This window comes from Cavia porcellus, unplaced genomic scaffold (genome assembly GCF_034190915.1).
Source record: "Cavia porcellus strain 051 isolate PalLab524CR breed Dunkin Hartley unplaced genomic scaffold, mCavPor4.1 scaffold_29, whole genome shotgun sequence".
Taxonomy (NCBI): domain Eukaryota; kingdom Metazoa; phylum Chordata; class Mammalia; order Rodentia; family Caviidae; genus Cavia; species Cavia porcellus.
The window spans coordinates 45044484-45061883 of record NW_026947512.1 but is presented as its reverse complement, the minus strand read 5'-3'; the positions used below and the strand labels follow the sequence as shown (position 1 = coordinate 45061883).

At 36.3% G+C, this 17400-nt stretch overlaps 1 protein-coding gene across 6 annotated transcripts in view; it reads left to right on the top strand.

Moving 5' to 3' along the window:
- Nsd3 (nuclear receptor binding SET domain protein 3) overlaps positions 1–17400 on the top strand; it is a 132166-nt gene that overhangs the window by 89438 nt on the left and 25328 nt on the right. For 5 of the 6 annotated variants that reach the window (XM_003462876.4, XM_013144693.2, XM_005000417.3 and 2 more), the window contains 3 exons: positions 7703–7900; positions 8500–8673; positions 14173–14319. In XM_003462876.4, coding sequence (XP_003462924.1) covers positions 7703–7900; positions 8500–8673; positions 14173–14319 — 519 coding nt within the window. The remainder of the gene's footprint in view (positions 1–7702; positions 7901–8499; positions 8674–14172; positions 14320–17400) is intronic. The other variant, XM_013144694.2, reaches the window with a different exon arrangement.

Here is a 17400-nt window from a genome sequence, read left to right as displayed (position 1 = left end):
TGAAATAAATCAAACTCACATGTGTGAATACCAAATAGTTTCCCTATTATAAGAAATGATTCAAATATATAAAAGTATGTGGTAATCATGATTCCCCATTATGTGGCTTTGAAGCCTTATAAAGTTTTCACTCATTAATTGGAATGGCTTTATGATATTATTGGCTGTTTGATATTATTGCCTGTAATGAACAGCTATTTTGACGAAAACAAGACATCATAATAGCTAGTGCTGATTTAATATCATCTTGTTTTGAAGTCCCACCAAACTGTTGCTCTTCTGTCTCCATTATATGTGATAGTATAAACAAAAATTTTTATAGGCTAAGAGATAATATAGAAACCATTTTTCGTTTTCCGTTGGCTGGTTCTGAATACCCTGTAATACTTTCATCTGCTTGAAAGGTTTCACACTGTCTTGATATATTTGATGCTATAGTATGTGAAGTTATATTCAAATATTTCAAGGAAAGAGACACTATTGGTAACTACTATTAAGTCAGGTTATCTTGTGGGTAAAGCACTAGGTTGCTGAAATTGTCATGCTTTGACCTGTATTGCTATGTTGTTATGTCATCCTTTATCTCAATCTCTCCCTTATTCATAAAAAATTTATTTATTTTTATTATTATTTTTTAATTAAGGGGAAAAATAAAAAAAAATTAGCAGGATATATTATAGTAACTTTTTTGATTTCCTATTAACTTGATTTGAAGCCCAGTATTACTCCCACTATCTTGTTTTGACTAATTAGACTCTGTTCTGTTCTATTTGATAGTATCAAGTTTGAGGGTATAGGCAACTACTTTAAAGACAATAAGATTCACTGTGATGCCCATTCTGGTTGGACTATTATCTTCTTTTGAAGATAATGTTTCCAGTGTCTAGGTTTTATTGGTCTTGTTCTGTACTGTTTTGTTCAATTTTATTATTCCTAATGATATAAGCAATTCTTTTTAAGGAAGCAAGAGGCATTATGGTAACCATTGTTGATAACCTTGTATTCTGTTTTTACATCATGTGGTATGTCTATCCTTTGTTTTGACTGACTGCTTTGTTTTGTCATATTTGGTTTTATTCTCTTACAAAAAAAAGTAATAAGAACTATGGGAGTCATAAAACCCAAAAATGTGTAAATTTTGTTGTAAAAAAGAGAGGGAAAAAAGTGCTCTACAGGATACAACTGCAAGTGTGTTTAGGTGTGTTAAGATAGATGACCATATTACTGAGTTTTTGTTGGGTCATTGTGTTTGCAGTCTCACTGTTTGAATGTCCACTTTGGATGCTTTAGTCCTGTAACTTGAACAACTATTTCTAAGATGACAATATGTAATCTTTTAACTAGTGATTTCTTACCGTTTTTTGTTTTTTTTTTTTTTTTTTGTAATTCTGTATTACTTGTACCCTTATACTGTTTTTTTTCTTTAAATAAAAAAAGTTTTTAAAAATGTATCATATTATTCTTCTATAGGAATTATTTTTATTTCAAATATAAGTGCATTCTATTTAATTGCTGCATAGTGTTCCATAGTATGCACGTATCATAGTTTATTTAACTCTTCCCCTGTGAAAGGATATGTGAGTTACTTTTAGTTGTTTGCTGTTATGATCAGTGCTTCAGGCAACCTCCTTTTCCATGTTATAGTCTTCACTGAATACCTGTTAAAAAATAAAATTTCCAGGTCATAAGAAGAGAATGTTCTTTTCTTTCAATGGCCATTGCCCAGTTGCCTTCTACAGTAGTCCATCCAACATAACTCTCTGCCAGTAGTGTATAAGACTTTTTTACCCTTATCAATAAGTATTATCAAGCTTTTAGGTTTTTTCCTATTTCTTAAATGACATCAATTAGCATTTATCGGATTACTAATGAAGTTGAGAATTCTTTCATTTTTGGTTATTACGTCTTTCCACTCATGGTATGTGTTTGTTTGAAACAAGGTCTCACCATGTGGTTCAGGCTGGCCTTAAACTCACAGCATCCTCTGGCTTCAGCCTCCCTAGTGCTGAGATTACAGGTGTACACCACCATGCATGGCTGTCTTTCTACTCTCGTAAACTCATAGTTCATATGCTCTGCCTACTTTTACTTAGGCTGCTTAAATTTAATTCTATTGATTTATAGTTCTTTGTAAGACTTATGGTTTTGTCTTTGTTTATATACATGGTGCATATTTTATCCATGTGTGAACGTTATGTAGACTCAAATGTATTTCTTACTCCCCTTAAATCTTTTCAGTACTTGGGGTTTTACTGAGGGTCTTGCTATTGAACAACATACATCCCAAGCCCTTTTTCTTTTTTTGTATTTTTTAACTTGAGGCAAGATCTCAGTCACAAAATTACATAGTTTAGACTCAAATTTGTAGTCTTCCTGCTCCAGCCATTCACATTGCTGGGATTACAGGCATGCACCCCCACATGGGCTTCTAAGCCATTTTCATTGTACATTTGTCCATCTGTTTTTTTCCATACTTTGTTCCTTTTGTTTCTATCATATTGGCTTCATTTTTCCTTAAATGTTTGTTATATTCACCAGTGCAGTATTCTTGGCCTAAAATTCACTTTCATTGGAATATAACTGTACTCTCAGTTTCTTTCAGCAGTTTATAAAACCATTCATTTTCCTATTTATTTTTGGGACAATGTTGTTAAATTCTGTTTTTCTAAGAAATTATCCATTAACTCATCTAAATTTTAAAATTTATTAATAAAAATGCAGCAGTATTGTTTCAATATCTTTTTAATGTTGTAATATAATATTGGTGGTGTTTTTTTTTTTTATTACTCATGTCATAGATACTACTTTTGTTAATTTTCTCAAAAAACTATGCATTAGCTTTCCTGTCCCTGGACAAAATAGCCAGTGCTCACATCTTAAAGGAGAAGAGGGTTTTGTGGTTTAACAAGATTGGGGGTTCAGTTCTTGGCAAGCAGGCTGCAAGGCTGGAATGACTTGGTGGGAGGTCATGGAAAAAGATGGCTGCTTACCTCATGGCAACCAGGAAACAGAGAAAAAAGGAACCAGAATAGATGCTTCTGCATGATTCCTCAGTGACCCTCCTCTTCTTACCAGGGCCCTGTTCCTAACAGCAGATCCAGCAATGAACCTATCCATGAGTATAGTGCTACACTGACCCATTCACCTTTCAAAAGTCCCATCTCTGAACACATGAAACTTTTGGGGCCATTCTACATCTAAACCATAACCAGGTTTTGTTTATCCTTCCTAGTGAACATGAGTGTCACTTTATTTTTTAATATTGTCACAAAAATATCCTCCCCTGGTAATTATTTTCTTTCAGCTCTTTGAAGATAGCCTTCCATTACTTATAAGCTTCCATTTTTGTCAGCTCTCTTTAAAAGCAGTAAAAGCAGTTGTCTTTCCTGTGGGCAGATTTCTTATTTTCTTTATGTCTGTTTTACATAAGTAAATCATCGACAGTTATCTAAGAGTATATTTTGTTTTATGTGGGAGAGGACTTTGTTAATATCTGCTCCCAAATATTGAGGGGGAAAAAAATCCATGTGGGTTTTTTTTAAATTAGTTTTGGAGATCTAAATTTATTAATTTGTTAATTAATTAATTAATTTTTTTGAGACAAGGTTTCACTATGCAGTTTAGGCTGGCATTGGGCTCATTTTGTAACCCAGGCTGGTCTCAAACTTGCAATGATCCTCCTGCCTCAGCCTCCCGAGTGCTGGGATCTAAATTGTTTTTAATACTTTACCTTCAAATTAATAATTCTCCCAGCAAAATTTACAAAATAATTGTAAATTTATTTACATATATATGCATATGCATGTATGCAATTTTTTTATTTTTTTATTTTTTTAATTTTATTTAAGGAGAAAAAGGGTACAAAAAGCAGAGAATGGGTACAAGTTATACAGATTTACAGAAAAAATAAACAGTAGGAAATCACTAGTTAATGGATTACATATTGTCATCTTAGAAATAATTGTTCAAGTCACAAAGTTAAAGCTTGTAAAGTGGACATTCCAACAGTGAGACTGCAAACAGTTATGTTCAATGATCCAATAAAACTCAGTGATATCATTTTCTATCTTATACACTTAAACATACATGCAGTTATATTATTTAGAGCACTTTCTTTTCCTCTCTTTTGTACAATGACAATTACACATTTTGGGTTTTGTTACTCCCACAGTTCTTATTACTTTTTTGGAAGGGAGTAGAACCAAATGTGACATAACAACAGAGTCAATCAAATCAAAAGGGTGGACATAATAGATAATGTAAAAGCATAATACAAGGTGATCAATAATGGTTAACATAATGCCTCCTGCTATCTCTAATAGAATTGCCTATATCATCAGTTATAATAAAATTGAACAAAACAGTAAAGAACAAAACCGACAAAACCAAAACATTGGAGACATTGCAGGTCTTCAAAAGTAGATAAAAGTCAACGAGAATGGGCGTCATAATGAATCTCACTATCTTCATAGCTGTTGCCTAAACTTTCGAACCTGGTACTATCAAGCAAAGCAGAATAGGGGGACATCAGTCAAAAACAAGATGGTGAGAGTAATACAGGGCTTTAAATCAAGATAATGGAAAGTCAAAGTGGGTTGCTATAATATATCCTGCTATTTTTATTTATTTTTCCCTTAATTAAAAGGATAAAAATAAAAAAGTAAATAATGGAGTGGAGATTGAGGTAAAAGAGGGCATAACAGCAAATCAGCGCAGATCAAAATGTAACCATTTAAGCAGAATAGTGTTTCACCACAAGATAATCCTGACATAAAAGTAGTTACCATATTGTCTCTTTCCTTGAAATCCTGAGTACAACTTCGTATATTGTAGCATTAAATATATCAAAACAATGTAAAACCATTTAAGAGAATGACAGCATTACAGGGTATTTAGAATCAACTAACAGAAAATGAACAATGGTTTCTGTATAATCTCCTTGTCTTTAAAAGTTTTTGCTTATACTATCGTACATAATAAAATCCAATAAGATACAACCTATTTAGACCAATGGAGACAGAAGAACAAAAGTTTGATGAGACTTCAAAACAAGATGATACTAAATCAGTATTACCTATTAAGACGTCATTTTCTCCAAAATAGCTGTTCCTATCATCCAATCTTCTCTGCCTCATTTCTGTTGAGCTCTTTTCCTGTCATTAGTTGTCAGTTTGTCTTCTTCATTTTGTTCTCTGCTCCATTCATTGTGGCCTCCCCACCACTATTTCTGGATTCTTTGTATTTTTCTTTTTTTAGAATATCCTGCAGTACTCTCTGTAGAGTTGAATTGGTGGTTGCAAATTCCCCCAGTTCCTCTTTATCCTGCAAGCACCTTGTTTTTCCATCAATTTCCAGGGACAGTTGTGCAGGATATATCAATCTTGGCTGGAGATTATTATCTTTCAAAGCTTGAATTATTTCCCCCCACGCTCTTCGTGATTTGATGGTTTGTGCAGAGAAATCTGCTGTAATTCTGATGGGTGCTCCCTTGTAAGTGGTCTGTTTCTTGTCTCTGACAGCTTTTAATATTCTGTTCTTGTATTGAATTTCTGGAATTTTTATTATTATATGCCTGGGTGTTGCTCTGTTTGGGTTGTAGGTGGCTGGGGTCCTGTATGCCTCATACATCTGAGTATCTTTACCTTTTGCTAAATTAGGAAAATTCTCCTGGATTATTTCTGTGAGTAGCTTTTGTAGTTCATTTGTTTGTGTCCCTACTTCTTCTTTTATGTTCTTAATCCTTAAGTTAAGGATCTTCTTATCATCTTCTTGTCTTTGTATTATTGCTGTTTGTTTCTTTGTTATTTTTAAGAAGTTTTTCATTTCATTCTCCCATATTACAAATCTGCCCTCCATTTCAGATAGTCTGTCCTTAGTTTCTTTCAAGCTGTTATGCCAGTTTTCGATAGACTTTTTAGTTTCCTGGTAGTCCCTTTGAACCTGCTTCACATATTCTATGCTTTCTCTATTTTCTCCATCAAACAATTCTCCCCTCTTTTTCTGTTCTTCCATTCCACCATCTGTTTTTTCTTGGGTGGTGCTTAGCGTTTCTCTAACTATTCTGCTTGCTTCTAGCTTCTGGTCATTGATAACTTCATTCCTGAACTGATCTATGAGGCTTTCTAGATGGCGCTTTATGTCTATTGGTGCGGTATCTGCTATTACCTGTTTCTCAGGATTGGGGGCCGAAGAGCCTTTCTTGTTGCTGCCTCTTCCCATATTCTTTGTTCCTTATATATGCAAGCTTATATAGGAGGCCCAGCTTCCCTCCCTGTCAGCCACAGCCTGATCGAATTGCACCGGCTAGGTGTTCCCACCCACCGAAGCACACCAGGAAGTTGCAGATCAGGCAGCCTACGCAGGGCTTGCCCCTCCAGGCCACCCTCAGGCTCTGGGATCTGGGTTGGGCTAGCCTACTGGGTCCACCAGCAGCGTCATGTAGGCTAGGCACTCTCAATCCCGCTTGAGAGAGGGATACGTGGCTGAAGTCGCCACAGCGCCCTGTTCCCACAAGTCTGCCCAGTCCTAGAATATCCTCCGCTGGAGTCAAACTGTGGTAGTGTGTCAGTTTCTCTCACTCACCTCACCACAAGTCAGTGCACGGCTCCACGCCCGTCCCGCTCTCAACTCCGTTCACTGATTCCCGTTCTCAGAGCTTCTGCGCGTCTCTCTCCCTGCCGAGCCGATGTAGATACAGCCGCCATGTGGCGGGAAACCCAAATCCAGGCGTCCAATGGCGTGGGCTCCAGCCTCCACACTGAGGCTTTTCTGTTCCTGTTTTAGCACCAGGACTGCATTCCAAGTTGGTTCTCTCAGCCCAGTTCGTTCCTGGGTCAGCAGAGCATATCTCCACCTGCTTATGACTCCTTACTCCACACCATTCCTGAATTATGAGCCGAGTCTTTCAGAGAGCCTCCATAGCTGCTGTTATCTGTCCGCCATGTTTTCCCGGAAGTCTATGCAATTTTTTTTTAGTCAGGGCCTCACTGTGCAATTCAAACTGGCCTTGAGCTCACTTTGTAGCCCAGGCTGGTCTTAAACTCACAACCATCCTTCTGCCTTAGCCTCCTCAGTGCTGGGATTACAGGCGTGAAGCATCATGCTCGGCTTAGTCATATATTTTTAATGGTACTTTTTCTATGTTAAATTCTTTTTTGTTTGTTTGTTTGGTTTTTTGTTTTGTTTTGGTATTACAGTTTGTGTCTAGATGTCCCCCCAAAGCCTCATGCAGTCATAGGTCTAGATTTTTCAGAGGTGACTGTATCTAAGGGTATGCGATCCTGGGATTAAGGGTATGTGATTACTAAATCAGTCTACTTGCTGGTTTGACACTGCTTTCCCTAATCCCAGTAGCCTGGATATAGCATAAAAGAGTCAGAAAAATATTGCTAAGGACCCTTGCTTGCTTTGCTGCCTTCTACCCACAGTGAACTGTTTCTTTGCAGTGTTTGTCTGCCATGCCACCCTGCCTTGGAGCCAGCCTATTTTGGACTGAAACCTCTGCAAACTGTGAGCCACGTTTTAGCCTCTTACGTGCTGGGATTACAGCCATGCACCACCACACCTGGCTCTTGTGTGTTAAATTCTTACACCTAATAGTAGAGTCTCTTTCCAGAGCAACTCTTTGATGTCTGTAACTGCTTCTGTCTAAAGGGAATATGCTTTCATATTCATATAATCTCTGTTTCTCACCATCTTCCAGGGCAGCATCCATGTTTTTCATGTAAAGTGCCTGGTGAAGATGTGAAGCGTTGTTCTGTTGGTGCTTGTGGAAAGTTTTATCATGAAGCCTGTGTCCGAAAATTCTCCACTGCCATCTTTGAATCAAAGGGATTCCGCTGTCCCCAGCACTGCTGCTCTGCCTGCTCTATGGAGAAAGATATCCACAAAGCAAGTAAAGGTAATACACCTAAAGAAGGGCACAGTGATACTTTGAGTACAGTGACAAATAATATGTTAGGCACATTAATATAAATAACTGGACATCTCTCTTTTTTCTAGGTCTAAAAGTTCAGCCCCAGTAGACAGCATGTTAAGTAGAAATTAAATTGCAAATTCAGACTATGAGAGTAAAATTCTGTGTATTCCAAACTACATATGGAAAATTCCTTAAGCATATGATATATTGGGGATATCATTATCCCTTCAGCATTAGAATGTTTTCTTTGCACAATATCTAAAATTATTGTTATTATTATTTTGAGACGGTCTCACTCTATAGTCCAGACTAGCCTCGAATTCATGGTGATCCTCCTGCCTTAGCCTCTTAAGTATTGGGATTACAGCCATGTACCACCATACCCGGCCCTCTAAATGATTTTTAGGCTTGTATTAAAAATTGTACAGTATAGGAATGACAGAGCCAGCCTAGTGAATTAAAAAGTGTTTCACTGTTGCTGTAATTAGTGTCACATAAAAACAGAAAAACCAAACTGCAGAAGTCTCATATCCAGCTGATACCTTATTGTGCAAATTCCTTTTTGTCTCTTCTTTAAACAGGACGCATGATGAGATGTTTGAGGTGTCCCGTTGCCTATCACTCTGCAGATGCTTGTATTGCTGCAGGAAGCATGTTTGTGTCCTCCTATATTCTCATCTGTAGTGACCATTCTAAGCGGAGCAATAATTCTGCTGCTGCTGTAAATGTAGGCTTTTGTTTCGTTTGTGCCAGAGGTGAGTGTCAATCCTTTCTTTTCATTTCTTTATTAGATTTCTCTATTAAGGTGAAATTTAGCTTTAGGAGAGAACCCAAGCCTTTTAGTACAATCTCCTATCTAGAGCTGAATTTCCTTTTATTGTACTCCTGATAGAAATTATTATTTATTTATCTACATATTTATTTAGGGTACCGGAAATTGAACTCAAGACCTTTTGCCAGCATGTGCAAATGCTGCTGAGCTATATCCCCAGGCCAAAATCACCTTTTCTAGCACCTAGTCCCTTTCATAATGTTAGACAGTATTAGTTGTTTTATAAGCTAAGCTAAAATCTGCTCTCTTTTTTTGGTCTTTTTAAGATAGGGTCTTGCTATGCAGTTCACTCTGGCCTTAAACTCACTTTGTAGCCCAGGCTGGTCTCAAACTCAATAATTATCCTTGCCTAAACCTCCCTAGTGCTGGGATTATAGGCATGTGACACCACGCCTGGCTAAAATCTGCATTTAAAAATGTATAATAGATAAATGCTATACTATACTATACTATACTATACTATACTATACTATACTATAGATAAATGCTTTGTTTCTCTGTTTGACTAATTTTCTGTTAAAAGATTAAGCTATTCCCTTTTACAAAGTTTTTCTGTTTGAAGTAGATCCTTCCCATGTCGTGCCATTGATCCAGAACTTTCAAACTGATTGAGATTTCAAGCCAGGTGTGGTGGCACACTCCTGTAATCCAAGTACTTGGGAAGCTGAGGCAGGCAGATCATTACAAGTTTGAGACCGGCCTGGATTATAAAGTGAGCCTAAGGCCAGCCTGAACTGCATAATGAGACCTTGTCTTAAAAAGACAACAAAAAAAAAAAAATTTGAGATTTCACATAGAAGACAAGATCAGTATATTCATTTTTTGATTGTTTGTGTTGTACTTCGTAATACTTTGGTCTGGCCTTGAGATGGCCTGCCACAACCCAAGGTAACATGTGTAGCGTTTAATGAAAAGCCGGCAGGGTGCTTACTTGCCAGCAGTTGATACTTAATCCACCAAAATGCTGATCAGCTGAGATGATACCCTACCCCTGAGGGCTGGCCATAAAGGAGAGTGTGTGGTACATATAAAATAGGATGTCTAGCTGGCTATGGTGCAGTGTCCAGCTTGACCTGGGTTATATGATGAAGAAACTTTGGAGGTTTTTTGGTAATTAATAAGCATTATAGAGGCCAACTATTATCTCCAAATACTGGTTTGTTTCATCTTTAATATAAGTACTAAGTTTCCTGAACTTACATTGTTATAAAGTATTTGAAAGACACTAAGGCATAATCAAGCCTTTTGTGTTATAGACGATAGTATATAGTCTATGAAGCCTTTTTTATTCATTTTTTGCTTCAGGAGACAGTAAATTTGACAAAAGTACTATAAAAATGTTTTTAGAGTTCAGATCTTAGGTTGTTTTGCTTTCTTTTTTTACATTTTAAAAAAAATTTTATTTAAAGAAAAAACAAAACAGAAAAAGGATAGAAATAATACAGAATTTAAAAGAAAACACTAAGAAATCACTAGTTGACAAATTACATACTGTCATCTTAGAAATAGTTGTTTAAGTTGCAAAATTAAGTCATACAAAGTGGACATTCAAACAGTGAGTGTTGGGGCTGGGGATTTAGCTCAGCGGCATAAGCACCTGCCTTGCAAGCAGGCGGTCATGAGTTCGATCCCTGGTACCGATAAAAATGAAAAAGACAAAAAAAAAAAAAAAAAAAAACAAACAGTGAGTGTTTTGCTTTTGTATTTCATTTGTTTTTATAATTGGCACCAGGGATCGAACTCATCACCGTGCGCTTGCAAGGCAGGCACTTATGCCACTGAGCTAAATCCTCAGCCCTATATTTCTTGTTTTTTAACAAATAGCTTAGACAAGATGAGCAGTAGAAGATTGAATAAATGGCAGTCTTCTGTGTAACAGCCCCCTGGGCCCATGGCTGCCACTCAAATGGGCAGCTTTGTCTGTCTACAGCAGAGCAGCATTGTGTCCTGCTCTGAGGCCCGTAAGGGGGACGGAGGAATGTGCCACATCAGACTGTAACAGAAAGGGTTTGTACAGGCAAATAATCATATAAGTAAATAATAAATAGCAAGCCACCTCTAGTGCCTTCCCACCCTACCTTCCAAAGAAAGTAATGATAGAAAAGAATTACTGAATTATCGATTAAATGTCTAGCTTTAGAGACTTTTAGACAGATGAGTAATAGTAGCTAAAATAAAGCTTCTTATTGGGACCAAAGGTATGGCTAAGCAGTACAGCACCTGCATGGCAAGCACATGGTCCTGAGTTCGATTCCCAGGACCACACATACAACTTCTTACCATTTTGCAAACCCTTTCTACCATTCGTAGGCACTTATACTGGCAATGTACAAGCACATATAACCTAGCCAACATTTTCGTTTTGTTTTGATTTTTAAAAAAATAATGTAGTGAATATTGTGAACCTTAAGTTTATAATTACTGTATTGGCCTATTTTGGGGGATACATTCTAAATTCAGTGCCATCAGCATGTTAATCAGTATTTTATTTTATATTTTATTCAGTAATTGGGAACTTTTAAAAATAGGTATTTCAATGTAGGAATAGATAAAAAGTGGTTCTCTAAATGAAACTTAGTCATTTTGTTAAATTTAACCTAAATCTGTTGATTATAAGTCTGGGAACAATGTAAATGGGGAAATCCCATGTTTTAAAAACAATCTGTATTTGTATCTTGTCAATTTGACAATATTCTGAAAGATTTACTGTATTTAAATGCCTACTTAAGGAAGTTTATTAAGTCACCCCCTTTTTTTTTTTTTTTTTTTTTTAAAGACAGGGTCTCTCAACGCAGTCCAGGCTGGCCTTGAACTCACTATGTAGCACAGTCTGGCCTCAAACTCACAGTGACCCTCCCACCTCAGTCTGGCAATTCACAAACATTTTAACTGTGAAACTTACTGAAATAAGCAGAAACCTTTATTTTCCTTTCTAGTATTTGGTAAAAATTTATTCTAAGTATATCAGATGCTAGGATTGAGATATTTTATTTTGTATTGTTTTGTTTTATTTTGTTTTTTTTGAGACAAGGTCTCACTATATACAGCAAACTGGCCTAGAACTTGCTTATGTAACCCAGGATGACTCAAACTCATGATGATCTTCCTGCTTCAGCCTCTTAAGTGGTTGGATTACAGGTGTGTGCCACCTCACCCAGCATTTGAGAAAGTTTGAATCAAGTTTTGTTTTTGTTTTTTCGGAAGCAGGCCGTTTCTCTGTAATTCAGGTTGGCCTTGAAGTCACTATGTAACTCAGACTGGCCTCAAACTCATGGCAGTCCTCTTTCCTCAGCCTCCCGAGTGTTGGGATCACAGATGTGTGCCAGGGTACCTGGTTTAAATCCAGTCTTTTGAAAGTAAATAGTATGTGTCCTTCAATAAGTATTGAGATCCCCTTTGGTTGGAGGAATTGAGGGTTAAATCTAGGGAATGCTAAGGAACATCTTTAGCCCTATTTATTTATTTAAAATGCAGATCTCACCGTTGCCCAGGCTGAGAGACCTAACCCTAATATAGAAAAGAGGTACTCAGACTTAGAAATCTTAGCTTGTTTTTTTCCTCATACAGAATTTTTTTTTTTTTCCTTCTCATAAGTTACTTTTCTTAGTTCTTGGTTATTGGGTATTTAAAGTCATTAAACTTCTTAGGTCAAAATATCTAAAAACGACTTTTGGTTTTTAAAGTTTAGGGACAGCCATGTATGGTGGTACATTCATATAATCCCAGGACTCGAAAGGCTGAAGCAGGAGGATCCCTGCAGATTCAAAGTCAGCCTGGGCTACAAAGTGAGTTGAAGGCCAACCTAAGCCACATAGTGAGACCCTGTCTCAAAAAGACCCCCCCCCAAAAAAAAAGATCAAAAAACAAACCAAAAAACAATAAAGTTTAGGTGCTGTCTCTCTTATGCTCACTCTCTCTCTCTCTCTCTCTCTTTCTCTCTCTCTCTCTCTTTCTGTCACACACACACACAGAGCCAATTTAAAGCACCAGTAGGAGGTGAGACATTTGTCAGTTTAGTTTGTATTCTTTATCTTTTATACCACCCAGATAGTACAGGTTAATTAACATTCTGTACCTTTCTGTGTAATCATAATTTAAAATGGGGCCCCAGCCATACATTAGAGTTTTTATTTTAACAGCAACCTATTTTGCATATATAAATTAAACTCTACTGGATACTGTTTGAAAGAACTGTCTCCAGAGGTTATATTCTCATTTTATATGGACAAGCACACCAAAGCTCATGGTAAATATTTACTTGAGGTCACACAAGCTGTGACTTGGAAGGACCTGCAATTGTTCCGGTTTTTCTTACTTCAAGGCCTGTAACTTTTTTACGTTACACCACCTCCTTCTATACAATCTATGTAATCAGTTTGACATTAGATCACTTTGATAAGTTTCTTACATTATCAGCAATTCTAAATCCCATTCTGTCATCTGGTCAGAGACATTGCTTGACTGTCCTCAGTGGAGGGGAAGTATCACATAAGACCCACAGGAGAAAGTAAATGGTAACCCTTTTAAAACCAAACTCTTGCCATCCCCCAAAATGACCTCTAAATGAAATTGCTGTTGTGATTTGTGTGTAAAGTCCTAGATCATTGTAAACTGGCTAGTAATCAAGATAGAGAGGTTTCCTCTGGTCTGTAGTCACAGGTCAGGAAGTGACTTAGAGGTGAATTATGAACTCAGGTAAGGGAAAAGGGAGAGGAGAAGAGAAGGGGTTCCCACGGGTGTCACAGCAGATCTTGTGTTCTCCAAATAGGGCAGCTGTACTGGTAGATCAAAGGGACTACTTCTGTAAACCTTTTAAGTTCGTAATCACTTTATGTTGTGACAGGGAAAGAATTTAAATGCTTCATATTTTGTGAAGTTCAGGAAACTATGGCTCCATTAAAGTCATCTACTGTGTCAACAGAGAAGAGTTTCATTACCTGGCAGAGAAAGCTAGAATTGGAGTATATCTCAAGATACGAATAGAGGAAAAGAGATTCAGTTCTGCCTTCAAGTTCTGTTTTATACAGGGTAGAGAGATTAGAGCCTATGCTATGAGTCTTACTTCTAGATAATTAAATAAGTTTGTTTGCTGGATTGTCATCATAGTACTGCTAAATGTTATGGAATACAGCTTTGTTTATCGTAGGGAGTTTTCAATATGTGAAATGTCTTCTGTATCTTCAGGTTATTTGGAATTTTCTTCTGCAGCGTAGATGTTTCTGTTAGGGACAAGGAATCAAGTAGTTCACCTTCCCTTTAATAATTATAGAAAGCTTTTTGGTCATATTTTTCTTTTTCTTCTTACTTGTCCCTACACCCAATTTTAAGGCACAACTGCATTATAGGTGTTGGTTTATTTTTTACCTCATGGAATCATGGGTAGTTTCATTGCAGCTCATCTCTTTCTGTTTGTTTCGTATAGGGCTGATAGTTCAGGACCATTCAGACCCCATGTTCAGTTCCTATGCCTATAAGTCCCACTACCTACTGAATGAATCAAATCGTGCTGAGTTGATGAAATTACCTATGATTCCTTCTTCGTCAGCTTCCAAAAAGAAATGTGAGAAAGGTAATAATTGAAATAGTTTATCCTTGCTTTTATTTTTGCATTTCTTATTTTTCTCTCTAATCAAGGGGGGAAGTATATGGCTATTGAGCACCATCTGTTGCTTTTGGTAAATTTTGCCTTGGTGGTTGTGACTAATGTTTTCTTATGGCTGCAAAATTATCAAAAGGGCTTAAAATAATTCCATTGTTACAAATTTTTACTTTTCTCCTTGAGTAAGTTTTCACATATTCCATATATTTGGGTTATTAAAATCATAGAAAAACTAGGATCTTGTTGAATATTTAAAAAAATACTTTAAAACTTGGCATGGTGGTGCGTGCCTGTAACCCTGGCACTCAGGGGTATTACGCAGGGAGAATCACTGTGATTTCGAGGCCAGCCTGGGCTACAAAGTGAGTTGAAGGCCAGCCTGAATCACATAGCAAGACCCTGTCTCAAAAAGACAGGAACTTTTGTCTGAAGTAAAACTATCATCCGTGTTAGAATTAAATAGATAAGTTATAATTGATAACCATAAAATAATGTTACTAAAAGAAGGAAACCAATATTTTGTAATACTTAAAAGTTTAATTTTAGAATATATTCTATCACTTTGTTTCTTAAATGGCTTAAGATCCTATAAAAACTAGCTGCCCTTACCTTAGGAGATTTTGACTAGAAAGCAGGGATGTGGGGAATCCTCCAAACTCTGGCTGTGGAAAGGCAGCCCAGCTGAATTGCTGATGGAGAATTTACCCAAAGAGAGATAAGAGCTAAATGTATGTGTGTGTCTATATATGTACTTTTTTCTGAAGTAATTTTGTCTGTAGAAGAGAACTTTATCTTACTTAGCTTTCCATAACATATTTGTACTAAAGAGGTGAAAGTGACTTAATGATAATATGTTATTTGAGTTGGGCGTGGTAGTGCATGCCTGTAATCCCAGCACTGGGGAGGTTGAGGCAAGAGGATTGCCACAAGTTCGAAGCAAGCCTGAGCTACATAGTGAATTCAAGACTAGCCTGGACTATATAGCAAGACCCTGCTTCAAAAAATGTTTTTTAAAATGTTGAGTTATCACAGAAGGAAAAATTCAATGAGCATGGAAGGTAAGGCTTTCTTCTGCATTCGTTCCCATTATGATCTGAGGGCCAGGTTCAGAATCAGAGGAAAGATTCATTCTTAGTAAATCATGTATACATACTAGGTATTTTGAATTTTTTTCATTCTTTGCATTGCTTGTTTGATACATCTTTGCTCTTTGTCAGATACTTGAAATGGCATCTCATGATTTGAAGTATAACTAATTTAGAAACACTGTAAAAAGTATTGACATTTTTTGTTTTCCTTTGAATTCAAATTGGTGATTTGATCACCTTGTGATGCCACCTGCTTCCAAAAATGGACGTCGGTCTGACTTATTCCATAATGCAATGAAGCTATTCTAGCTGAGACATTTTAGGAAAGGCTTTGTTTTCCTGCTGGCACCTTTATAAAATCTACAGGAAGGAAAGATCTTCTGAAAAATTGATAGCAGACCCTCCAAAGGTTAAATTGTTGCTTTGTTTTCAGCAATCAATATTAACCTTGATATAAATTGATATTATTTTGAGCCCTCTACCTACCTTGAACCATATGTTCTCTTGCATACTAAAATAGTTTCTTGCATAACACCAAGGCAAAATCACCATACTTTAATTTTGTATACCCCTACATATTTTCAGCATGTCTTTCCTGACGATTTTCACAGGTGATTTGGCTCTGCATTTCCTCTGAAACAAGACTTAAATTTATAACCATTCAATAATTAAAAATGACCCGACTTTTCCACATCATTGCTTATAATCACATGTCCTCTAAAACTCTTTGTGAAGATTGTTTTCTCTTTGGTCATTCCTTTCCAATGAAAAAATAAATAATCTCACTTTAACAGAGAATCCCTGACCTAAGCTTACAGTATTCGGGCAGCTAATCTTAGGGCTAGAGAATTGAACCTATTAAATCCATATTTGTATGTGCAGTCAAAGGAAAATTGCTAGTGATTGAAGTATAAGCTTTTAAGCAGAGGAAATATAGTAATAAAATTCATCACTGGATGTATATGGATTTTTCTCTTTTTGTTTTCATGTTAATAAGTTAGAACTTTGAAAGTCTACAGAAACACAAGATTTTCTGGAAAATTGATAGCAAACCCTCCAAAGGTTAGAGCATGTAATTTGGTCAAGTTGTATAGAGGGCTCTTAATCTTTGCTTATGAGACCCTAAATCTCAATATACTTGTGGGCCTGGTTTTCCAACAGGAAGATGAAATAAATGTTATTATGTTCATCTTGCAAGTTAACTTTGTTGAAATTTATCTGATCCTCCCCACTCCTCTCCCAAAAACCTGCTATTTCTTTACAGTTAAAAATACTATTTTGTTTGTGACACTTGTTTTGCCTTAATCCTAAGATTATTTTGTGTATTTAAAAGAAGAAGGTTTAGACAGGGAACTTGGGTAGATAATCTTGCATATAGTACTTCATTGTACATTGATTATTATTTCCTTTTGTGCTATAAAGCAGTAGTTCTTGATATTAAGTCAGAAATTTGAATTTTTGGGAAGATCTAACAATCACATTTGTGTAAAATGAGTTTCTTTATATTGGGCTCTAATTTTAATGATACAATGTACTCATTGTTTTGTTGTTGGATCAGAATCTTTGATTGACAGGTACATATTTCTTTGACTAACAAAATAGGAGGGGGGTTGATACAGTGTTTGACAACGTGTGGGTTCATGAGAGGAAAAGTTGCATACCACTGTTGTATAGCCTGTTTGACTGTCCTTTCACTGAAAAAGTAATGATACTATAATTACTAGATTGTGAATCTATGTTCCTTTTTGCTTTTTTGTATTCTTTCGTAGGGAGAAATAGTACCAATGAATCTATTGGCTATTTTCATTCTTGTAAATTTTATTATAACAGATTTAGTTAACTGTTGACAGTGGATTAAAATACAAGGATGACTATTGTTTTCTTTTTTACCTCTAAATAAGAAAGGAAAATTGCTATTTCCTTGAAAAATAATCTACTCAATGTAAAAATATTTTGTTGTTGC